Source organism: Bombus vancouverensis, unplaced genomic scaffold (genome assembly GCF_051014615.1).
Source record: "Bombus vancouverensis nearcticus unplaced genomic scaffold, iyBomVanc1_principal scaffold0031, whole genome shotgun sequence".
NCBI lineage: Eukaryota > Metazoa > Arthropoda > Insecta > Hymenoptera > Apidae > Bombus > Bombus vancouverensis.
Window position 1 is genome coordinate 900,546 of NW_027468922.1, and position 25,298 is coordinate 925,843.

The window sequence follows — 25,298 nt, forward strand, 5'->3', positions numbered from 1 at the left end:
AGAGGAGCAACAGGAAAAACAATCGTCCCTGGAACAGTAAACATCCTGGGAATGATGGACGAAAACACATTAACGACAATAGCAAAAAATACCGTATCAAGCTTATGGATTGGTTTTATGGAATTTGGAACTGTCAGTGCAGCAATATTTGGAATACTTGTAATATTTAAACTAATCAAGACGATAATAGATATAGCCATACACGGATACCAGTTACGTGAAACTTACGGATGTGGAATCGCCCTATTAGGAGCAATAAGCGGCTCAGTTACCCACCTGCTACTATACCTCAAAAGAAAACGAAATATCGATGATCAAACAGCACAACCTCGAGGGATATCGATAACACCGGTAGTCACTTAACAACCAACGCCATCTACGTCCGCCTTGAGCGAACTCAGAGACACCATCAGTCAAATTTCCTTTGGAAATTTGAACTCCAAGGGCGGGGGTGTCACGTCCCGCGCTCCGCACGCGCCGTAACAAGAACAAGAAAACTATTCTATACAAAACGCGCGAATAAAGATTTGAATGCACAAACGAACACACGGCGCTACGAAACTAAAGGAAGGATTAACAAAGCGAGGGCGACTAATAAATCCAACCAATATAAAATAAAATAAATAAAACCAGCTAACGGATTGAACGAGTTACGAACCAAACAAATAAACCAGAAATAAGAATAACTACAAAAAGGGAAATAATTGAAGCGCCAGAAATACATGTATATATAAATATATTTTAATCAATCAACTTGGAGAGTTACATATAAGTATAAACATATATGCTAGATATGTAATAAACTAGTAAATATTAGCGTTAGTGCTTATAATACTATGCAACAAATACAATATTATCAATTTATGAAATATAAGTATATACGAAGTTAAAAACTAATAGTCTAACGAATACATAAAACATACAATATTGTATTATTAAAGAAATAAAAGTTACATTGTCAGAAACATATATATATGTGTGCGCATTCTATTAAACAGAAACATACTTAAAACTAGCCTACGTTCCGGTAAAGAGTTATAAAATAAGAACTACGCTACGAAACATGCATGTCTCTATATAAACATATAAAAATCTATATTCTAAACTACTACTAATCTATGTGCATTCTACAATCTGAAATACATATTTAAAACTAGCCTACATGCCGGTAAAGCATTATAAAATAAGAACTACATTATGAAACATGCATGTCTCTATATAAACATATAAATAATCTATTTTCTAAACTAAAACCACTATTAATAATCTACAAAAAAAATAGAACACACAACGCAACACTTGGGACCAAGCGACAACCTGTCGACAGGCCAAACGCTCAAAATAATTAACACCGCAACGACTTGAGGAATTGCTTACAGAAATTCTGTCATCAAGCACAAATATGTAAACACACATTAAACGCACAATAATCTAGAAACAAAACCTTCAATACTATGTTGTCACAATACAAAATATATATGTATATATGAAATCAAATGATTGACACATAACCTCAAATACACAACACTATATCACAAAAGAATCTAAATGAAAATCACTTTGCCAGAAATATATACATATATGCGTGTGCGGGTGCGTGTTCTATCTTATTAAATGAAATTAATATAAAATAAATAATTAACATTTCATTTCGTACGAACACTACATGAACGAGAGAAATATACATATAAATACGTATATATATATATATATATATATATATATATATATATATATATATATGTATGTGTGAGTGCATATGTTTTATATTATCGAATACTCTATAAAATAAACTACTCAAAACAATAAATAACGCAATCGAAGAATTACAAAACATTAGCCATATTGAAGTGACACACAACATAAACATATATAAATATATATATACATATTATACTATTGTCACTTTAAAACAATATTAATAAATAAATGTTCCAATTGCGGTAGAATAAGGAAAAACGAGCGACAGACGAAAAATTACTTCGATATCAAACAAAACTAAAGACCCGTCACTAAAAACTTTACTGATGACATTTATGAGCAGCCATGTTGGATTTACACGCGTCATGGCGACAGGAATATTAGGGATTAATGGAAGTCAGGCGCGAGAAACAAATCATGAAAACACATTGTTAACACTTTTCTTTAATAAATTCTATGCGCAACTACAAATGTAAAAAAAATATATATATATATAATTAATTAAAAGGGGGGAAATATAAAATTGAAAAAAATAACAAACGTAAAATAGATAACCTAACACTATCACATTCAAAATATATATATATATATATATATATATTGAACACAAAACAAAATACATCAAAAAATTAATAATAACAAGGAACATCAAACAGCGAACCAACGAAATTGAAGCAGCTACACTAAATCAAAATCGAAGCAAGGAGCTCCGGGATAAAGTTCGCTGAACTCACGCATACACCAATAGCGCACAACAGGGGAAATTCCCTTTCTCCCAGAAGCGTGGTGACGAAGATGTGCCTCCAAAACCTCTTCGGGAATTTCATTCGCAAAACGAACTTTCACGCAACGATCGGTATCAACGATTTCAACCAGAGGGGGTTCCCTCTCCAATACGACGGTCTCTGCATCGAAGAAATTCTCGTCGAAAGTAACCAAATCGTCAAAGCCCAATTTCGACACGGCCTCGGCACCAATGTTGAATAGTTCCTCCAACCACTCTGATACTCGTGGTTTATCACAGGGCCGCATGCGTTTGATTGGTCCTCCCGAGTCGCCCATGGGTTCTTCGGAATCCCTCTTTCGCTTGAGCTGAGAACAACACGGTATATTTTAAATAAAACGAAACAGGACGAATCAAGCGGACTAAAAACAAGACTAAATACGTACCAGGGAAGTCTGGAAAGGAACCTCTGATGGAAACGACTCCGCAAACATTGTTCGAACGTCGATCACCGAAGCCTAGGGAAATAGCAAAAAAGGAAAAAACAATCAAAATCACAAAAACAACCTTAATATGCAAACATCCAAACTTACGCAAAACAACTCGAAGGAGGAGGTCCTTGTTATGGGAGAGCAGCGGAGCTGCGCGTGTTTACCCAGTAAACATTGAAATGATAATGATGCTGCAGCCATCAGCCCTTCCACGCGCCGAAGAACACCGGTAATTCCCACGGTACAGCACGTGGAAGTTTCTCGTGGAAAGGATTAGATCAGCGTGGAATGCTTCAAATCTCCTAGACGCTAGCTCAGCGGAACACAGGACTGATAAAAACTAAGTCGAAATATGGAATTTGCATTTTGTCACGTACGATTCCAAGAAGCCCAAACTGCAACATCCCGATTCCCACGGAAGCGTACCCCCAGTGGACCACCACCCCGTGGGGGATGGCATTATAAATAAGCGTAGCAACATAGCGCAGCGCTCATTATTATTCTGGTGAACATTCTTATTACGGTTCATTATTCTTTGTTCATTATTATAGTGTCCATTCTTCTTATAATTTGCGTTCGTTCATTTTTTATAGTGTTCATTCCTTACGGCTCATTATTCTTCGCTCATTAGTTTGTTCATAATTCTTGTGATCGTTTGTTATTACGGCCCATTATTAATTTATTACTACGTTCGTTATTGCGCTCGTCACTGCGTTTAGAAATTTTGTATAGTATTTTGCGTTTCGGGGTCTTAATTTTTTCGGTCAAGAAAAGAGAGTCGCGACTAAGTAAAAAGAAAATTTTATCTTTGAAGTCCTCATTTCATCGTTTAAACACAAACGCGCATTGTAATTGCGGTATTAATCCAGCTAAGTGAATTGCTCAGTCTGTATTAAAATAGATAAATAAAGTAAGAGTTGATAGTAAACTATATTCGAGTTCAAATAATAAACTCAACAAAACTTCGACGACCACCGGAGCGGCTGAGGCAATGGCACCAGACAGCACCTACTCCTCAAGGTAAGAAAATTAATTTTGAAAATTTCCTTCTTCTCTGGTAATCTCGTTGCCCTCGAGAATTGAATTAGAACTTCCTATCATCGATTTCGTTATATTTTCGCGAACGGTTTTGAAGATAGAATCATTGTTTAAACTTTTAACAAAAGAGTTGTCCGCTGTGTCGGCTTGTGCGAACGGTGTTTTCAACTACTGAAACATCCACTGATCTTCGCATTCCTCCTCCCATTGTTGGTAAAATATTACCCGCCTTTGGGCAAGGCTTGCGAAATCACATAAGTCCCGCACAGGAAGGACTATTAAATACATCGTCGGGGTCAATCGAAAATTAAGAACAATACCGGCGTTGCTATTAACTGATATTCTTGCCATCATTGCATGCGATTGTAAGAGAGATATAACAGAACAATTTCCCTTCGAGAATTTAACCAAAGGATCGTTCGCTGTGTTGGCTTGTGCAAACGGTGTTTTCGCTTATCGAAAACACCCATCGATCTCCGCATTCCTCCTCCCACTGTTGGTAAAATATTACCCGTCTTTGGGCAAGGCTTGCGAAATCACACGAGTCCCACACAGAGAGGATCGTTAGAATCATCCCCGATTATTAAACTCAAAAGGCAAGAAAATCGTGGTGACAGAATCCATCGTAGTAAATGAATTGAGTTTCGGTCCTAACGGCAAACTACTACAGCGAAATTAAAAGAGAAGAAGAAGTCAAACGTAAAAATAAATTTATATAAAACAACGAAAAATCTCACATTCCTATCCAATCCAGCAACGCTAAAATATATATTATCTAGCTAATAAAATATATATATAATAACCTAAGCCATTTTACATTCAAATAAAAATCCGTTCAACGAGGAAAAATATTTATTGTACCCAGCTTTAATCCTCTCCCGTGCTAGTATCCCTGCGCATAGCAGGTTAGCCGAAAAGTGGAATTCGTTTACCAGTTGCATTAAGCGTCAGTTAACGCTACCCATTAAGCGTAAAAGAAAATAATAAAAATAAAATATTTTGAAATAGTCCTTAGACTATTTCTGGTGGCAGCAACTACCGTATTAATTAGAAATCTAAATCAGTATTAAATACACAATAATATCATTTCAATTTATTTCCCTTCCGATTAAATTCAAAACTCAAACTATAAAAAAAAAATTTTTCAGTAAAATTTAACTTTAAATTTGATCGATTTAAACAAATAGATACGTAACAGAGTAAAGTAATAAATTTTTGGTGGCAGCGGTGGGATACGCTCCACGGAGGATTAAAGTTGGTTTAAACGGTTCGATTCGCTCCACAAGGGATTAAAGTTGTCACGATTATCGATAAAATATATACCTAAGAAATAATGTCGACTAAATTAGAATCGTTGGACAAAGGCATGATCTTGATGTTATCGGAAAAACTTAAAGCATGGGATGCGAATTTTCGCGACACGAGTACAACAATGAATAAATTACAAGACGATGTGCGTTCATTGAAAATAAAAAAGGAAATCAAGACACCCGTATCATCGCCGATAATTTCCCAAGCGACAATACCGATAGAAGTTAATCCCCAATCAATTAAGTTAAAAGATGCAATAGAGACAGTACCAGTGTTCGACGGACATCGACCCTCGGTATTTCGATTTTTAAGAGCATGCGAGCGTGCACGAAACATGGTTCCTAGGCATCAAGAATCTCAGTTAGTAAAATTATTAACGAATAAGCTTCGCGGACACGCGTTTCTCGCCGTAGAAGACACAGAAGTAATAAGTTTAAACGATTTCGGGAATAAATTAAAAGATATGTTCGGTCCGGGAAAAACGGTTAACGAATATAAAGGGGAATTAGCTACAATATTTCAACGACCGGGAGAAGATATTTTGGACTACATAGAACGCGTCAAAGATCTCAGGCTGGCGACAATGAACGGGGAAAGGTACGAGTACGGCACCGTATTTCAAGATAGGATAGATCGAGACACGAGGGAAGCTTTCGTTAAGGGGCTCCCAAACGAGGTGTATTTACGAGTAAAGATAGCAGGATACCAATCCTTGGACGATGCGTACCGCTAAGCCGTGAAAGCAACACGAGAATTAAAACAAGTGAACAATAGAATTCGATACCAACGTCCGACACCTTCGGATAATTATAACCAAAACAACGCTCATCCACCATACAATAGTATCTATACTGTAAACAACCGCCAGGACTGGAGATTTGTACCGCCGTCGCAGAAACATCTAAACAACCCGGGAATAGAAGAAAATGTCAGGAAAGAAACAAGAGCAATAACTTGGGAAGAAAAACGCATAAATAAATACCTCGATAGAGATCTAAATCAAAAGAGAGATGCTGATCATTTCAACCAATCAACTTTTCAATGCAAACACCATTCCGTTGCTGTGATAAGGGATAATGTCACGTTAAATAATAAAAGGACGCACGGTGCCATAGACAGGATCATGAGTGAGAAATTTTCTGAGTTACCAAACAAGATAAATAATGTTAGTGCCAAAGAACTTTCAGACAAAGCAGAAACTAGGAGATTGAACGACGAGACGACAGGCAATGCTTATCCACTGCCTAACATCACAGAGATATTGGACCCGCTGGGAAGTGCAAATCGCCTCTCCACGTTCGACTTGGCAAAGATACAAAAGCAAGACTCCACGAATTTCGTGAATGTTTCAACCATAATAGGAAAAGAGATAGCGAGTGCATCTCACTCAAAAACTTCTATAAAACCATCAGAAGGAAACTTTATCGAACTCAAAGCCAAATCATTAAATTGCAAGGAAGATCACACTATAGAAAATAAAAATATAGCTATCCCTAAATCCAAAACAGAATCTATAAGCAAAAAGGTTTGTAATAAAAATTCAAAGAATAATTCCAAATCTACCAAAAATATTCCTAAACGTTCCATACAAATAAATAATAATTTAATTATAATAAGCACTTCCAGTAAAACTATTCATCCTGAAAAGGTAGAGAAAAATAAAGGTGCTGCGAATAAAATAAATGAAGAAGAAAAAAGGGTAACTAAGGAAAAGGATTCTAAACATTTTCAAGCTGAAGAAACGCAAGTTCAACGAGCTCAAAGAAATCAAAAGGGAGAAAACAGGGAATCACCAGTCGAAGATATATATAAAAACTTGAATAAATATGCTAGCCATTGGATTATAATTGGATTAAAAATACTTTATTGGTTACTACATCTAATATTTGACGTAGGTAACATAGTAAGTAGTGCTGATCTTATGATTCCCCCAGGAAAATATGGATGGTATCACACTATACTATATACAAAATATTTTTGGGTTAATATGGCTGCGGCACTCTCAAAAATTTGTATCTTAAATGCTATTAGCAAGCAATTGGATAATTGGATCAATGTCAGTAAACCTGTGTCTTGGCGCAAAATAAAAACTAAAATGAAGGAAAGGAACGAAATTCTCCCCGCACAAATTAGTTTCGGACATCTAGCCAGAGAACCTATTGGTGAAGTAACAATCGAAGAGAACACGGAACCAACATGCGCAGAATATCTCGAAGATCTGTTCAATAAAATTAACACTGTACAACGAATGGCAAGAGAAAATTTGATAAAATCCAAACTAAGACTAACGATCGACGAATTAACCCTCAAGATTTTAAAACAGGAGATTCGATATATCTACTAAAAGAACCTAGTAAAGGAAAATTCTCCGATCAATATACTGGACCATACAAGGTGCTAGAAATCTTGCAGAACCAGAACGTCAAGATTGAAGTAAAAGGGATTCCGCGAACAGTGCACTTAAACAAGCTAAAACTAGCGCATAACCGAAATAAGCAATGAATAAAGTGATTTCAGTGGGCAACGTAGTGCGGTAGTGTATGTTGTAGTGCTGTTCGTCGAATAATACAGATATCGAACACCTAAAAGAGAAAAGGGAAAATTATTATATGCACTCTAATTATTGTTTGAATATAAAACGTGTTGATTCAATAAATAATTAAAAGAGTGAAAGTGAAAGTTACCTTGTGAACAAGTAATCATCATACGAGAAGGTTTACGTGCAAAATAGGTTATGGATCTCGGTTTGCGAAACACCATGTACAACAGCCAGCTGAAAAATAAATGAACAAATTAACTTCAACTGCCTTAATGCAAAATACAACAGTACTAAATGTTATAACAATACTATGGAAGCATGGCACTGTTCGTCGAACAACACAGATGGCGGAAACCTGAAAAGAAAAAGAAGTTTATTACAAATGCTCCGATTACTGTTTGAATGTAAAACGTGTTAGTTCAACGAATAACTAAAACAGTGGAAGTGCAACTTACCTCGTGAACAATTAATCACCATACAAGGAAGTGTACATGCATGAATGTCGCAGATTAACAAGAAGAAATAAAATAGCTGATAAGTGTAGAAAGTGGTTAGAAAATAATTAAGATAGATTAATTGAAAGTAAAAGGATATCTTATTATGTATTAATCTACGTAGTATTGTTATATTATTATATCTAACATGTAGAAGTGGATTTTGTAATACACAATAGCGGTCGCACACACAATGCATTATACACATATTAAACTAAATAAACTAAACAGTACCTTTATGGCCACAGATATAAGACGATTGAAGACAACCGTAGTAAGTATCCAAGGCATATCGAAGAATCAGGTGATGTTGTGGGAATGATCTAGGTAAGTGATGCAGCATCGGAAGAGTAGAATCTGAAGAATTACAGACAATGTTAATCTAACAAGTAGGTTTTAATCACTAATAAGGGAACTAACTCATATCATACACAAAATAATAGCAAATAGCAAGTACATGCAATAATAAATTAATAGGGAAAATAAGAAAGGTTAATAAACACAGGAATAAGTTAGAAATTAATCAAGATAGACTAACTAAATATTAACAACATGACTGAACTCGGTGCAAAGGAATAAAGTTACGTTACACAAAATATCTGGTAACACAATACACAAAAAAAAAAAGAAAAAAAACATTAACTAAATTAAACAAGATTTATATAAATGCGAGTCACGTATAATCAAAACAATGACTATCGAAATTCGAAAACAACACAATCTATGCTATCGCATTAAGGTAGCACACGGTATTGACACACACAATATCATGAAACACAAACAATATTACAGAAACACTACAAAATAAACTATAATGATTAACAAATTAACTATTTCAACAACACGCTACTGTTGACATTAAACAAACGATACACGCAAGCGACCATGTTGAAAATTCGTCGCACGCACCCCAACACAAATAATAGCTAATACAATGTAATACAGCATTATAAAAGCAATGCTAGGTACTGAACACAAAAAAAAAATAATAAAAAAAAAGAAAAAAAAAAGAGAGAGATAAGGAAAATATATATAATAAACAACAACTAACATAACCATAACATATTATATATTATACCACATACAGGGATACAGTATTTGTACAAAGGGATAGGTCCGAACAAAACTTATAAAAAATTATAAAATATATATATTAACTGTTTTCGTATGTATGTCCAGAACAGGTGGCGAGTTCATCGACCCTAACATAGAGGACTCAGACGGGCCCGTACCCGCATTCGATCTGGAAGCGACGGAGGATGTTCAGTCTTGCCTCTGTGTTCGGTTGATACGTTCTGTCTACCATTTAGATAACGGTCATCTTTGTCAAGACTGTTTCGATAACTTAGATCCAGACCACCAGGACCTATGTGACGACCCACCCACTCATTTCATATGCGGAGTATCCGCAAGAACACGAATATCATACTGTCGTATGTGTGATATAAACCTAGCGGACCTACAACCCGCTATATCATGCCTCCAATGCATGATCGTTTACACTAATCTAACTCACCTTGAAAGAAACTTTTTAGTTCAAGGAATAGCAATCCGCGCCGTAGAACTATAAAGTACTTGTATGCTACGCACAAGACCAAATACTGATGCTATCCACCTGTAAACAAACGACATTTATAATTATGCATATAATTTTCACTTATGTTTACCAATATATATATGCACGCATGTTGTAAAGTAGGCGATATCTATGACACTCACTTCCATTGATAATCCGAGTGACTCGTAAAATAAGTCGTCATATTTATCATTACACGCACATATATATATATTCAAAGACAAGCTATAATTGTAATATCTATTCCTATAGATAATATATACTTATATATTTATAACGATAAAACAAATCTCATCTATATTACTTAGCAATACGTATGCATATACGTATATAATTATAACCCAGGTAGCATTCATGGTATTTATTTTCACCGATAATAAGTTTTAACAAAAAAAAAAAAAAAAAACATATAAATATAAATTTTTTTTTATATATATTAATAATAATAAAAGATTATTCTTATTTCTAATAAACTCAAGAGTAAGAAACAATTTAATAAATTGTTAATAGGAAGATGAATCGCCTGGTCATCGTACTTACCCTCATCAAAATAGCATACGGCCTGGTAGGATATGACTGCAATGGCAACCTCAACGTTACCACTATCTCTCTAAACTCCATCGGGGACTGCAGCATACAGCCTACAATGACTGAAACCCAAGATATTTATATACAACTATTTCAACTCTCAGAATTTGAATTTACCAAGGTAAGGCAATGCAAGGTGCAAATAACTCGAATTGTATATTACTGTGGCATGTACTTTCACACGTCGGCAGTGCATAACGGATTCGCCGAATACCTCCATGAAACAACCGACCAACAATGTGCAAGGATGCACCAAGACGGCACATTTTCACTCGGACCACAAAACCTTATAGTTGGCCTAAAAGATAATGCAACAGAAACAAGGTCGCTTGTCCTAGCCGGCAAGCTAACAGACGACGGCAGCTGCCAGGGAACACAGTATGTAGACCCATACGGGAGCTGGGAAAAGGTCGTCGTACAAGCAACAGTAAGGATAAGTTTAAAATCAGCAGTTGTGCCAGTACGGATCGAGGCGAACAAAATTCTACTGAAATCAGGAACAGTATGTACCTTTAGCGAAGGAAACTGTCTAGACGCTGAAGACGGATACACTTATTGGCAACCACAACCACCCTCACCATGCAAATTTGATCAGTACGATGTGCTATATGAAGGAATTGCTACAAAGATCCAGGAAATAAAAACCAACAGAGAATCAGCACAACCAGTTTACGCACTAACAACGCAAGAAGTAACATTTGCACTGACTAAAACCGGAGAACAGCCACTGTGTGGATATACCCTACTATCCACCGAACACCCCAAATAGTTGAAACAACAAGAGGAAATACGTTTATCTCCAAAAGCAAGACAGCAGTCGAAAACTTGGACATATTCGCATACGTCAACTCAAAATTCATTTACGTAGAGAAACATATTAAACGACAAATGACAACATTGTACCATGATATACTGACACAAAGATGTACCACGCAGAAGAAACTAATAGAAAATGCTTTAAGCTTAGCAATCTTACTGCCCGATGAATTTGCATATACCATATCCAAAACCCCAGGACACATGGCCCTGATCGCAGGAGAAGCAGTCCACATAGTCAAATGCATTCCGGTACAAGTAAAAGTACGACATACAACAGAATGCTACTCGGAGCTACCCGTTTGGCAAGGGAATCGCACCGCATTTTTAACGCCAAAAACACACATCCTAACGCAACACGGAAACCACAGAGAATGTAGCGCGGTACTACCTACGCTATACAATATCGACGGACTCTGGCACAAATTCGTACCAAAACCCATGGAAACAATTGCACCACAGGAACTCCGCCCGGACGTACGCCAAACGTGGCAATATTCAGCACCATCGTCGTTGGCCACGAGCGGAATATATACCCAAAAAGACCTCGATGCACTACGGGACCACGTCATGTTCCCGGCAGAAAAATCTGCAGTTTTGAACACATTGGCCAGAGGAGCAACAGGAAAAACAATCGTCCCTGGAACAGTAAACATCCTGGGAATGATGGACGAAAACACATTAACGACAATAGCAAAAAATACCGTATCAAGCTTATGGATTGGTTTTATGGAATTTGGAACTGTCAGTGCAGCAATATTTGGAATACTTGTAATATTTAAACTAATCAAGACGATAATAGATATAGCCATACACGGATACCAGTTACGTGAAACTTACGGATGTGGAATCGCCCTATTAGGAGCAATAAGCGGCTCAGTTACCCACCTGCTACTATACCTCAAAAGAAAACGAAATATCGATGATCAAACAGCACAACCTCGAGGGATATCGATAACACCGGTAGTCACTTAACAACCAACGCCATCTACGTCCGCCTTGAGCGAACTCAGAGACACCATCAGTCAAATTTCCTTTGGAAATTTGAACTCCAAGGGCGGGGGTGTCACGTCCCGCGCTCCGCACGCGCCGTAACAAGAACAAGAAAACTATTCTATACAAAACGCGCGAATAAAGATTTGAATGCACAAACGAACACACGGCGCTACGAAACTAAAGGAAGGATTAACAAAGCGAGGGCGACTAATAAATCCAACCAATATAAAATAAAATAAATAAAACCAGCTAACGGATTGAACGAGTTACGAACCAAACAAATAAACCAGAAATAAGAATAACTACAAAAAGGGAAATAATTGAAGCGCCAGAAATACATGTATATATAAATATATTTTAATCAATCAACTTGGAGAGTTACATATAAGTATAAACATATATGCTAGATATGTAATAAACTAGTAAATATTAGCGTTAGTGCTTATAATACTATGCAACAAATACAATATTATCAATTTATGAAATATAAGTATATACGAAGTTAAAAACTAATAGTCTAACGAATACATAAAACATACAATATTGTATTATTAAAGAAATAAAAGTTACATTGTCAGAAACATATATATATGTGTGCGCATTCTATTAAACAGAAACATACTTAAAACTAGCCTACGTTCCGGTAAAGAGTTATAAAATAAGAACTACGCTACGAAACATGCATGTCTCTATATAAACATATAAAAATCTATATTCTAAACTACTACTAATCTATGTGCATTCTACAATCTGAAATACATATTTAAAACTAGCCTACATGCCGGTAAAGCATTATAAAATAAGAACTACATTATGAAACATGCATGTCTCTATATAAACATATAAATAATCTATTTTCTAAACTAAAACCACTATTAATAATCTACAAAAAAAATAGAACACACAACGCAACACTTGGGACCAAGCGACAACCTGTCGACAGGCCAAACGCTCAAAATAATTAACACCGCAACGACTTGAGGAATTGCTTACAGAAATTCTGTCATCAAGCACAAATATGTAAACACACATTAAACGCACAATAATCTAGAAACAAAACCTTCAATACTATGTTGTCACAATACAAAATATATATGTATATATGAAATCAAATGATTGACACATAACCTCAAATACACAACACTATATCACAAAAGAATCTAAATGAAAATCACTTTGCCAGAAATATATACATATATGCGTGTGCGGGTGCGTGTTCTATCTTATTAAATGAAATTAATATAAAATAAATAATTAACATTTCATTTCGTACGAACACTACATGAACGAGAGAAATATACATATAAATACGTATATATATATATATAAATATATATATATATATATATATATATGTATGTGTGAGTGCATATGTTTTATATTATCGAATACTCTATAAAATAAACTACTCAAAACAATAAATAACGCAATCGAAGAATTACAAAACATTAGCCATATTGAAGTGACACACAACATAAACATATATAAATATATATATACATATTATACTATTGTCACTTTAAAACAATATTAATAAATAAATGTTCCAATTGCGGTAGAATAAGGAAAAACGAGCGACAGACGAAAAATTACTTCGATATCAAACAAAACTAAAGACCCGTCACTAAAAACTTTACTGATGACATTTATGAGCAGCCATGTTGGATTTACACGCGTCATGGCGACAGGAATATTAGGGATTAATGGAAGTCAGGCGCGAGAAACAAATCATGAAAACACATTGTTAACACTTTTCTTTAATAAATTCTATGCGCAACTACAAATGTAAAAAAAATATATATATATATAATTAATTAAAAGGGGGGAAATATAAAATTGAAAAAAATAACAAACGTAAAATAGATAACCTAACACTATCACATTCAAAATATATATATGTCGGAGATGAAAGAACAGCGGAGCCTTTGGAATTTTGGATAATCCCGCAACATTGTAACCTAGAGTCTACTATAGCTGTAATTGAACAATTGTAGTTATTCAACCCGATTGTAATTGTTCGAGAGTCGTGATAATGAGCTTGGGCTCGAGGCGACAGTCAGTCGCCGAACGTAGCCGCGGTCACGGGATGAACGTTTTGCCTAACAAGGTATGGAGTAATTCTATAGCTCTCCTTAAAAGAAATATTCGGGGCGACACGAGACAATAAACATTCCAACGGTTTCTGTCCCGTGGCTCGCCACGTGCAGACCCTATTCTTCGAGTAAGATGATTGCCAGATGTCGATGCGTCTCCGCAGGACATGTTCGGCTAGCCCGAGAGCCCGTTATAAATCTTAAGGTTTAGTTAACTAAAGTCCTTCAAACAGACAAACAGTCTTTGTCCCAACTACGGGAAGATAGGGGAGACATATTTTTCAACGAGCGCGGTCTCCCACTAGCAACTTTCCCTCGAGGGCGGCTAACATCCTTTTCTAACCACCGATATGGAGATTGACCAATTAGCAGCAACGCCAATTTCCCTTACTTTCTGAACGAAGGCTTTTCTCGACGAATCCGATGATCTCGTGTCCTTAGACACACCCCATTATAGTTTTCCTCTGTGGCATCATCGGGACAGGAAAGGCATTCTCACTCGCGATCTCATCGATGAAAGGAGTAACCCTTTACGACCAGTGAATATTACGCGTCCGACTTAGATTTTGTGAGCACGTTCATCTATCATCCCGTCGACCGCGGATTCGTTATTGAACCTAGGATCATTGTCATTAGTTTCTCGAGCACCTAACTACCACGGTTACTTGTCCGGCTCTATAATAATCGTATTTGCACTGGCCGATGTCTCCTCTATTGCACAACGACAACGTGTAACCCAAACGAAGATTCGTTTCACGCCCCTAACCCTAATTCTAATGTGCGCTCCGACATCAGAAGTGGGATCAGTGCCGGTTATAACAGTGCAAGAGCTTACGACCATCGTGCGCGAGTTAATTCCGTCGCTAGTGCAAGAATCGAGTGTGGAACCTAACAATTTTTCGACTCCGCTGCATGGTGCGCAGCTACCAATCTGATTATGGAGGAAAATCATTTACAAAGCAGTTTCCTGAATATAATTTCAATACCGAGTGTCGAATCGACTTCCACGTTGGTGAGGCGCCAACTGGTAGATCAAGCCATCCGGGTGAGTCGTTTCCATTTTACCCCGATTTCGGAGCCGAGTGTTCGCTAATTAAAGAATCCGTAGTCTTGAGAATTTCTGGCAAAAGAACGATTGATATAGTAGTAATGCGAGGAATAAGAGATATTGGTACTAAACGTATCGCTCAAATCTTGCCCGTTGCAGGTGTTAGTGGTTAGAGATAAATTTTTCATGTCCTGGCTGATAGTTATTTAAAAATACGATATCGCGATTGCTCGTCAAATTTTAAGCCAAGATCTTGACGTAATATTACACAAACTAGCCTCGCTATGTGTAAAACAAAAATAATTCATGCCCGTAATAAAACCGCTGAAAACGAGATCGATGTCAATGAAGTTGACAATGAGGTACGTGGTAGTGATAAAAGTCGATTAATCTTTCTTTTCGAAAATTCAGAGATTCATCCGTTACGGGTTCCCTACGTACTCGTACAAAAAATACAGGACAGTTAGAAGTACAATTAATTGATCCTAACATCGCCGTACAAGGAGTCCTAATAGACTTCGCGAGCGCAGAGTAGTACGTGATAGAACAAGCGACTTAATTACAGCCAAAAATCATAAAGCCTAGTAATTCACCGTTCGCGAGCCCCGTGTTACTCGTGAAGACGAACAATGGTACAGATAGATGATAGACAGATTTTCGAGAACTAAATAAACATACGGTCGCGGATCGGTAGCCTTTACCCCTCATTGCGGATCGAGTCGCGAGATTGCAAAAGCGAGATATTTTATTATTCTGGACATGGCCGGTGGGTTTCTCCAAACCCCTATTCATCCTAATTCTAGGAAATATACAGCATTGATTACCCTCGATGAACAATTTGGATAATAAGTTGTTGTTTTCTTCGAATTCTTTTGTGCCTTTGTTCGATCCATTCGATGTCCTTTATTTGCATAACATAAGTGCGTGCGCGTTTAATGTTTCTTCCGGAAGTCATTTTCGGGACGGCGATACTATGCTGACTCCGTCGAAAATGGGGATTCTTATATCTTCGGACAACCCTAATAATTTTGCAACTCATACTTGTCTAAATATTCTAATATTTATGTTCTTCCTTGCTACAATTTTGTAAACCATCAAAGCGTTTACTACGGAAACCCTCAGGAGTAGTCGCGTGCCAAGTCTTCTGTAGCATTTGACCCTTTTTAATTGTGGTAACATAAGAAATCATTTGGTCGGAGTGATCTGTACTACACTTTCCTTCATTGTATTCAGCAGCGGCTGCTGATTTCGATGTTGCGAACAAACGAAACGAGAGATCGTTCTTGAGATTCCTTTGAAAACACGTATAACAGCCAACGTGCCATTCGTACGTTGTCGTCTATTTGGATGATGTCCTAATTATTGCCGACTCGATAGATCAAGCTCTAAAAGTATTGCACACCGTACTAGATACCCTTGTAAAAGCTGGATTCTCCTTTAACTTTTCAAAATGTTCTTTTCTAAAGGCATCGGTACTCTATTTGGAATATGTAATTTACGTCGGAGAAGTTCGTCCCAATCCGGGTAAAATGCACGCCTTGAGTTCTTTACCTGCGTCAACGACCGTCACACAGCTCAGGCAGTTCATAGGTTTAGCCCTTTATTTCCGAAAATTCGTCCCTAAATTTTCACGGGTAATGAAACCCTTGTATGCGCTTACTTCCGATAATAAAAACATGACTTGGACAGATAGGCATGGAAAAATAAGGCAAAAGGTAATTTCCGCCCTGACCGACGCGCCGGTGTTAATGGTATTTGACCCGAACTACCCGATAGAACTTCGTATCGACGCTAGTTCGGATGGATAGGAGGTCATTTTAATGCACAGGGTTGAAGGTAAAAATCAAGTAGTGGAATATTACAGCAAAAGAACTAGCCCTGCAGAATCTAGGTATCATTCCTACGAATTAGAAACGCTAGCAGTTGTAAACGCCGTCAAGCACTTCCGTCATTATCTCCACGGACGAGAATTTCTTGTCGTCTCCGATTGTAATCCTTTGAAGGCTTCCAGTAGTAAGGTAAATTTAAATGACAGGGTTTACAGGTGGTGGGCTTACTTACAAACTTTTACTTTTGACATTCTGTACCGGGAAGGTAAACGAATGGCCCACGTAAATTTTGTCTCGCGAAATCCCGTAGACTTGGATCACCTTACGATCAACGAAGTCATAGAGAAGGAAATCAATCTGACCGAAATCTCCGAAGACTAGCTATTAGTGGAATAACGTCGCGACTCCCAAATTTCTGGGATCGTCAATAAATTACAGAACGAAGAGCTCGCGGAAGACGTCGCGAATACGTATGAGTTACGGTCCGGTACCCTTCATCGTAAAATACAGAGAAAAGGCAGAACTCTCTGCTTGTCCATTGTCCCCAGAGGTTTTAGATGATCTGTTATTAACCATGTGCAACAGTCAATTATGCACTTAGGTTGGGATAAAACGCTTGAGAAACCGTGCGAGTGTTACTGGTTCGAAGGAATGGCGGAGTATGTTCGCCAATTCGTAGAGAACTGTCACGCTTGTCAAGTTTCAAAGGCCAGTTCAGGTAAAATACAAGCTGAATTACATCCTATACCTAAGACCAGCATACCTTGGCATACAGTTCACGTGGACATAACGGGCAAACTAAGCGGTAAAAGTGGTTCGAAAGAGTATGTCATTGTTTTGGTCGACGTCTTCACTAAATTCGCATATCTGCATCATACTCGCAAAGTAGATTTCCTTAGTACCGGTAAAGCACTTAAGTACTATATTTTTATTCGGCAGTCCTTGCCGGATAATAGCGGACCAAGAGAGGTGTCCTAACGGGTAAAGAATTCCAAGATTTCTGGCAAGGTGAACACTAAAACTCCACTTAATCTCAACCGGTGCGAGTAGGGCCAACGGTCAGGTAGAGCGTATTACGGTACGTTGAAAATTATGTTCACGATCATAGAAACGACCGGGCGATCGTGGCTAGACGCGGTTGGCAAAAATACGGCTGGCTTTAAATTGCACCACCAACCGCGTGACTAAATCGAGCCCATTGGAACTATTAATTGGTGGAACAGCAAAGACCTTACGACTCATTGATACCCGATAATATCGAAGAAAAAGAAGTAGATATCTCTGATGTAAGACAGCGGGCAATAGAGGATATAGAAATTAGTGCTAGGTACGATAAAGGTGGAGTTGACAAAACTAAAACTAAGGTAGTTAGGTTTAACCTTGGTGATTTTGTATTATGCAAAAACGAGGAAAGAAACTAGACGAAGTTAGATCCGAAATTCAGAGGTCCATTCGAGATAGCAAAGATTTTGGAAGGAGGTAGATATACTTTAAAAACCTTAGACGGCAAACAATCATATAAGGACAGACATGACAGACTGAGAAAGATGCTAGAAAGTTGCGCCCCTGCTGAGATGGACGTCTGTGGTGATGACAACGATGGTGATAATAACGATGCAAGTGCACTGACCTCAGAGGATCATTAACACCACGTTGTGGTCGTAGTGTATACCCACAGTGACGTTTTGCGTATCTGCAATATATCCACTGTGATGTCTCACACATCTGTAATATACCCACAGTGACGTTTTGCGTATCTGCAATATATCCACTGTGATGTCTCACACATCTGTAATATACCCACAGTGACGTTTTGCGTATCTGCAATATATCCACTGTGATGTCTCATATATCTGTAATATACCCACAGTGACGTTTTGCGTATCTGCAATATATCCACTGTGATGTCTCATACATCTGTGATATACCCACAGTGACGTTTTGCGTGTCTGCAATATATCCACTGTGATGTCTCATACATCTGTAATATACCCACAGTGACGTTTGCGTATTTGCAATATATCCACTGTGATGTCTCATGTATCTGTAATATACCCACAGTGACGTTTTGCGTGTCTGCAATATATCCACTGTGATGTCTCATACATCTGTAATATACCCACAGTGACGTTTTGCGTGTCTGCAATATATCCACTGTGATGTTTCATACATCTGCAATATACCCATAGTGATACACCCAACGTAGCAATATGATCCAACCAACTGAGATTCATCAGTGTACGAAATCGAACATGATCTGTCGTGTCATTACGGTCTGGCGACTCACAGAACGCAACTAGCACTTTGAATACAAATCATAACGCTACAAATTCTTGTTCTCTTTTAGTTTTGTGTTGTCAAGCCTCCGAACGAAATTTTGTTATTGCACTGGACCCTTGACTTGCTTGGACATTTAGTTAAATCGTAAATAATGTCAGTTGAATCTAATGAAAGAAAACACGATATTTTAGTTACACACGAGGACGTGTGATAGTCAGGAAGGCCGTGTCGGAGATGAAAGAACAGCGGAGCCTTTGGAATTTTGGATAATCCCGCAACATTGTAACCTAGAGTCTACTATAGCTGTAATTGAACAATTGTAGTTATTCAACCCGATTGTAATTGTTCGAGAGTCGTGATAATGAGCTTGGGCTCGAGGCGACAGTCAGTCGCCGAACGTAGCCGCGGTCACGGGATGAACGTTTTGCCTAACAAGGTATGGAGTAATTCTATAGCTCTCCTTAAAAGAAATATTCGGGGCGACACGAGACAATAAACATTCCAACGGTTTCTGTCCCGTGGCTCGCCACGTGCAGACCCTATTCTTCGAGTAAGATGATTGCCAGATGTCGATGCGTCTCCGCAGGACATGTTCGGCTAGCCCGAGAGCCCGTTATAAATCTTAAGGTTTAGTTAACTAAAGTCCTTCAAACAGACAAACAGTCTTTGTCCCAACTACGGGAAGATAGGGGAGACATATTTTTCAACGAGCGCGGTCTCCCACTAGCAACTTTCCCTCGAGGGCGGCTAACATCCTTTTCTAACCACCGATATGGAGATTGACCAATTAGCAGCAACGCCAATTTCCCTTACTTTCTGAACGAAGGCTTTTCTCGACGAATCCGATGATCTCGTGTCCTTAGACACACCCCATTATAGTTTTCCTCTGTGGCATCATCGGGACAGGAAAGGCATTCTCACTCGCGATCTCATCGATGAAAGGAGTAACCCTTTACGACCAGTGAATATTACGCGTCCGACTTAGATTTTGTGAGCACGTTCATCTATCATCCCGTCGACCGCGGATTCGTTATTGAACCTAGGATCATTGTCATTAGTTTCTCGAGCACCTAACTACCACGGTTACTTGTCCGGCTCTATAATAATCGTATTTGCACTGGCCGATGTCTCCTCTATTGCACAACGACAACGTGTAACCCAAACGAAGATTCGTTTCACGCCCCTAACCCTAATTCTAATGTGCGCTCCGACATATATATATATATATATATTGAACACAAAACAAAATACATCAAAAAATTAATAATAACAAGGAACATCAAACAGCGAACCAACGAAATTGAAGCAGCTACACTAAATCAAAATCGAAGCAAGGAGCTCCGGGATAAAGTTCGCTGAACTCACGCATACACCAATAGCGCACAACAGGGGAAATTCCCTTTCTCCCAGAAGCGTGGTGACGAAGATGTGCCTCCAAAACCTCTTCGGGAATTTCATTCGCAAAACGAACTTTCACGCAACGATCGGTATCAACGATTTCAACCAGAGGGGGTTCCCTCTCCAATACGACGGTCTCTGCATCGAAGAAATTCTCGTCGAAAGTAACCAAATCGTCAAAGCCCAATTTCGACACGGCCTCGGCACCAATGTTGAATAGTTCCTCCAACCACTCTGATACTCGTGGTTTATCACAGGGCCGCATGCGTTTGATTGGTCCTCCCGAGTCGCCCATGGGTTCTTCGGAATCCCTCTTTCGCTTGAGCTGAGAACAACACGGTATATTTTAAATAAAACGAAACAGGACGAATCAAGCGGACTAAAAACAAGACTAAATACGTACCAGGGAAGTCTCGAAAGGAACCTCTGATGGAAACGACTCCGCAAACATTGTTCGAACGTCGATCACCGAAGCCTAGGGAAATAGCAAAAAAGGAAAAAACAATCAAAATCACAAAAACAACCTTAATATGCAAACATCCAAACTTACGCAAAACAACTCGAAGGAGGAGGTCCTTGTTATGGGAGAGCAGCGGAGCTGCGCGTGTTTACCCAGTAAACATTGAAATGATAATGATGCTGCAGCCATCAGCCCTTCCACGCGCCGAAGAACACCGGTAATTCCCACGGTACAGCACGTGGAAGTTTCTCGTGGAAAGGATTAGATCAGCGTGGAATGCTTCAAATCTCCTAGACGCTAGCTCAGCGGAACACAGGACTGATAAAAACTAAGTCGAAATATGGAATTTGCATTTTGTCACGTACGATTCCAAGAAGCCCAAACTGCAACATCCCGATTCCCACGGAAGCGTACCCCCAGTGGACCACCACCCCGTGGGGGATGGCATTATAAATAAGCGTAGCAACATAGCGCAGCGCTCATTATTATTCTGGTGAACATTCTTATTACGGTTCATTATTCTTTGTTCATTATTATAGTGTCCATTCTTCTTATAATTTGCGTTCGTTCATTTTTTATAGTGTTCATTCCTTACGGCTCATTATTCTTCGCTCATTAGTTTGTTCATAATTCTTGTGATCGTTTGTTATTACGGCCCATTATTAATTTATTACTACGTTCGTTATTGCGCTCGTCACTGCGTTTAGAAATTTTGTATAGTATTTTGCGTTTCGGGGTCTTAATTTTTTCGGTCAAGAAAAGAGAGTCGCGACTAAGTAAAAAGAAAATTTTATCTTTGAAGTCCTCATTTCATCGTTTAAACACAAACGCGCATTGTAATTGCGGTATTAATCCAGCTAAGTGAATTGCTCAGTCTGTATTAAAATAGATAAATAAAGTAAGAGTTGATAGTAAACTATATTCGAGTTCAAATAATAAACTCAACAAAACTTCGACGACCACCGGAGCGGCTGAGGCAATGGCACCAGACAGCACCTACTCCTCAAGGTAAGAAAATTAATTTTGAAAATTTCCTTCTTCTCTGGTAATCTCGTTGCCCTCGAGAATTGAATTAGAACTTCCTATCATCGATTTCGTTATATTTTCGCGAACGGTTTTGAAGATAGAATCATTGTTTAAACTTTTAACAAAAGAGTTGTCCGCTGTGTCGGCTTGTGCGAACGGTGTTTTCAACTACTGAAACATCCACTGATCTTCGCATTCCTCCTCCCATTGTTGGTAAAATATTACCCGCCTTTGGGCAAGGCTTGCGAAATCACATAAGTCCCGCACAGGAAGGACTATTAAATACATCGTCGGGGTCAATCGAAAATTAAGAACAATACCGGCGTTGCTATTAACTGATATTCTTGCCATCATTGCATGCGATTGTAAGAGAGATATAACAGAACAATTTCCCTTCGAGAATTTAACCAAAGGATCGTTCGCTGTGTTGGCTTGTGCAAACGGTGTTTTCGCTTATCGAAAACACCCATCGATCTCCGCATTCCTCCTCCCACTGTTGGTAAAATATTACCCGTCTTTGGGCAAGGCTTGCGAAATCACACGAGTCCCACACAGAGAGGATCGTTAGAATCATCCCCGATTATTAAACTCAAAAGGCAAGAAAATCGTGGTGACAGAATCCATCGTAGTAAATGAATTGAGTTTCGGTCCTAACGGCAAACTACTACAGCGAAATTAAAAGAGAAGAAGAAGTCAAACGTAAAAATAAATTTATATAAAACAACGAAAAATCTCACATTCCTATCCAATCCAGCAACGCTAAAATATATATTATCTAGCTAATAAAATATATATATAATAACCTAAGCCATTTTACATTCAAATAAAAATCCGTTCAACGAGGAAAAATATTTATTGTACCCAGCTTTAATCCTCTCCCGTGCTAGTATCCCTGCGCATAGCAGGTTAGCCGAAAAGTGGAATTCGTTTACCAGTTGCATTAAGCGTCAGTTAACGCTACCCATTAAGCGTAAAAGAAAATAATAAAAATAAAATATTTTGAAATAGTCCTTAGACTATTTCTGGTGGCAGCAACTACCGTATTAATTAGAAATCTAAATCAGTATTAAATACACAATAATATCATTTCAATTTATTTCCCTTCCGATTAAATTCAAAACTCAAACTATAAAAAAAAAATTTTTCAGTAAAATTTAACTTTAAATTTGATCGATTTAAACAAATAGATACGTAACAGAGTAAAGTAATAAATTTTTGGTGGCAGCGGTGGGATACGCTCCACGGAGGATTAAAGTTGGTTTAAACGGTTCGATTCGCTCCACAAGGGATTAAAGTTGTCACGATTATCGATAAAATATATACCTAAGAAATAATGTCGACTAAATTAGAATCGTTGGACAAAGGCATGATCTTGATGTTATCGGAAAAACTTAAAGCATGGGATGCGAATTTTCGCGACACGAGTACAACAATGAATAAATTACAAGACGATGTGCGTTCATTGAAAATAAAAAAGGAAATCAAGACACCCGTATCATCGCCGATAATTTCCCAAGCGACAATACCGATAGAAGTTAATCCCCAATCAATTAAGTTAAAAGATGCAATAGAGACAGTACCAGTGTTCGACGGACATCGACCCTCGGTATTTCGATTTTTAAGAGCATGCGAGCGTGCACGAAACATGGTTCCTAGGCATCAAGAATCTCAGTTAGTAAAATTATTAACGAATAAGCTTCGCGGACACGCGTTTCTCGCCGTAGAAGACACAGAAGTAATAAGTTTAAACGATTTCGGGAATAAATTAAAAGATATGTTCGGTCCGGGAAAAACGGTTAACGAATATAAAGGGGAATTAGCTACAATATTTCAACGACCGGGAGAAGATATTTTGGACTACATAGAACGCGTCAAAGATCTCAGGCTGGCGACAATGAACGGGGAAAGGTACGAGTACGGCACCGTATTTCAAGATAGGATAGATCGAGACACGAGGGAAGCTTTCGTTAAGGGGCTCCCAAACGAGGTGTATTTACGAGTAAAGATAGCAGGATACCAATCCTTGGACGATGCGTACCGCTAAGCCGTGAAAGCAACACGAGAATTAAAACAAGTGAACAATAGAATTCGATACCAACGTCCGACACCTTCGGATAATTATAACCAAAACAACGCTCATCCACCATACAATAGTATCTATACTGTAAACAACCGCCAGGACTGGAGATTTGTACCGCCGTCGCAGAAACATCTAAACAACCCGGGAATAGAAGAAAATGTCAGGAAAGAAACAAGAGCAATAACTTGGGAAGAAAAACGCATAAATAAATACCTCGATAGAGATCTAAATCAAAAGAGAGATGCTGATCATTTCAACCAATCAACTTTTCAATGCAAACACCATTCCGTTGCTGTGATAAGGGATAATGTCACGTTAAATAATAAAAGGACGCACGGTGCCATAGACAGGATCATGAGTGAGAAATTTTCTGAGTTACCAAACAAGATAAATAATGTTAGTGCCAAAGAACTTTCAGACAAAGCAGAAACTAGGAGATTGAACGACGAGACGACAGGCAATGCTTATCCACTGCCTAACATCACAGAGATATTGGACCCGCTGGGAAGTGCAAATCGCCTCTCCACGTTCGACTTGGCAAAGATACAAAAGCAAGACTCCACGAATTTCGTGAATGTTTCAACCATAATAGGAAAAGAGATAGCGAGTGCATCTCACTCAAAAACTTCTATAAAACCATCAGAAGGAAACTTTATCGAACTCAAAGCCAAATCATTAAATTGCAAGGAAGATCACACTATAGAAAATAAAAATATAGCTATCCCTAAATCCAAAACAGAATCTATAAGCAAAAAGGTTTGTAATAAAAATTCAAAGAATAATTCCAAATCTACCAAAAATATTCCTAAA

The 25,298-nt window shown here is 38.1% G+C and overlaps 3 protein-coding genes across 4 annotated transcripts; 1 reads left to right on the forward strand and 2 right to left on the reverse strand.

The window, feature by feature from the left end:
- Nucleotides 1–719: 719 nt before the first annotated feature.
- On the reverse strand, nt 720–13,616 carry LOC143304354 (uncharacterized). Of its 2 annotated transcripts, XM_076626810.1 has the most exons (5): nt 11,670–13,616; nt 10,415–10,524; nt 3,019–9,913; nt 2,872–2,943; nt 720–2,793 (listed from the first exon to the last, which is right to left on the reverse strand). In XM_076626810.1, exons 1-3 carry the CDS (start codon nt 12,088–12,090, stop codon nt 9,881–9,883), a joined length of 564 nt encoding a protein of 187 aa, XP_076482925.1. In that variant the 5' UTR covers nt 12,091–13,616; the 3' UTR covers nt 720–2,793; nt 2,872–2,943; nt 3,019–9,880. The 2 variants fall into 2 exon arrangements, with proteins under 2 accessions (XP_076482925.1, XP_076482923.1); XM_076626808.1 differs by lacking the exons at nt 10,415–10,524; nt 11,670–13,616 and having other exon boundaries at nt 3,019–3,187.
- On the forward strand, nt 10,452–12,870 carry LOC143304357 (uncharacterized). The gene is made up of 2 exons (XM_076626813.1): nt 10,452–10,583; nt 10,654–12,870. Exon 2 carries the CDS (start codon nt 10,710–10,712, stop codon nt 11,229–11,231), a length of 522 nt encoding a protein of 173 aa, XP_076482928.1. The 5' UTR covers nt 10,452–10,583; nt 10,654–10,709; the 3' UTR covers nt 11,232–12,870.
- A 7,034-nt stretch (nt 13,617–20,650) lies between the features above and the next one.
- On the reverse strand, nt 20,651–21,586 carry LOC143304353 (uncharacterized). The gene is made up of 3 exons (XM_076626807.1): nt 21,473–21,586; nt 21,326–21,397; nt 20,651–21,247 (listed from the first exon to the last, which is right to left on the reverse strand). The coding sequence occupies exons 1-3, from the start codon at nt 21,569–21,571 to the stop codon at nt 20,834–20,836; spliced, it is 585 nt and encodes a 194-aa protein (XP_076482922.1). The 5' UTR covers nt 21,572–21,586; the 3' UTR covers nt 20,651–20,833.
- Nucleotides 21,587–25,298: the final 3,712 nt, after the last annotated feature.

Bases quoted from the DNA above. Each gene is read 5' to 3' on its own strand.
- LOC143304357 (XM_076626813.1), top strand. From the start codon at position 10,710: ATGCACCAAGACGGCACATTTTCACTCGGACCACAAAACCTTATAGTT.
- LOC143304354 (XM_076626808.1), bottom strand. From the start codon at position 3,117: ATGGCTGCAGCATCATTATCATTTCAATGTTTACTGGGTAAACACGCG. The intron at 2,944-3,018 runs GTAAGTTTGGAT...CTATTTCCCTAG, and splicing joins CCTCCTTCGAGTTGTTTTGC to GCTTCGGTGATCGACGTTCG. The intron at 2,794-2,871 runs GTACGTATTTAG...TGTTGTTCTCAG, and splicing joins TTCCTTTCCAGACTTCCCTG to CTCAAGCGAAAGAGGGATTC.
- LOC143304353 (XM_076626807.1), bottom strand. From the start codon at position 21,571: ATGGCTGCAGCATCATTATCATTTCAATGTTTACTGGGTAAACACGCG. The intron at 21,398-21,472 runs GTAAGTTTGGAT...CTATTTCCCTAG, and splicing joins CCTCCTTCGAGTTGTTTTGC to GCTTCGGTGATCGACGTTCG. The intron at 21,248-21,325 runs GTACGTATTTAG...TGTTGTTCTCAG, and splicing joins TTCCTTTCGAGACTTCCCTG to CTCAAGCGAAAGAGGGATTC.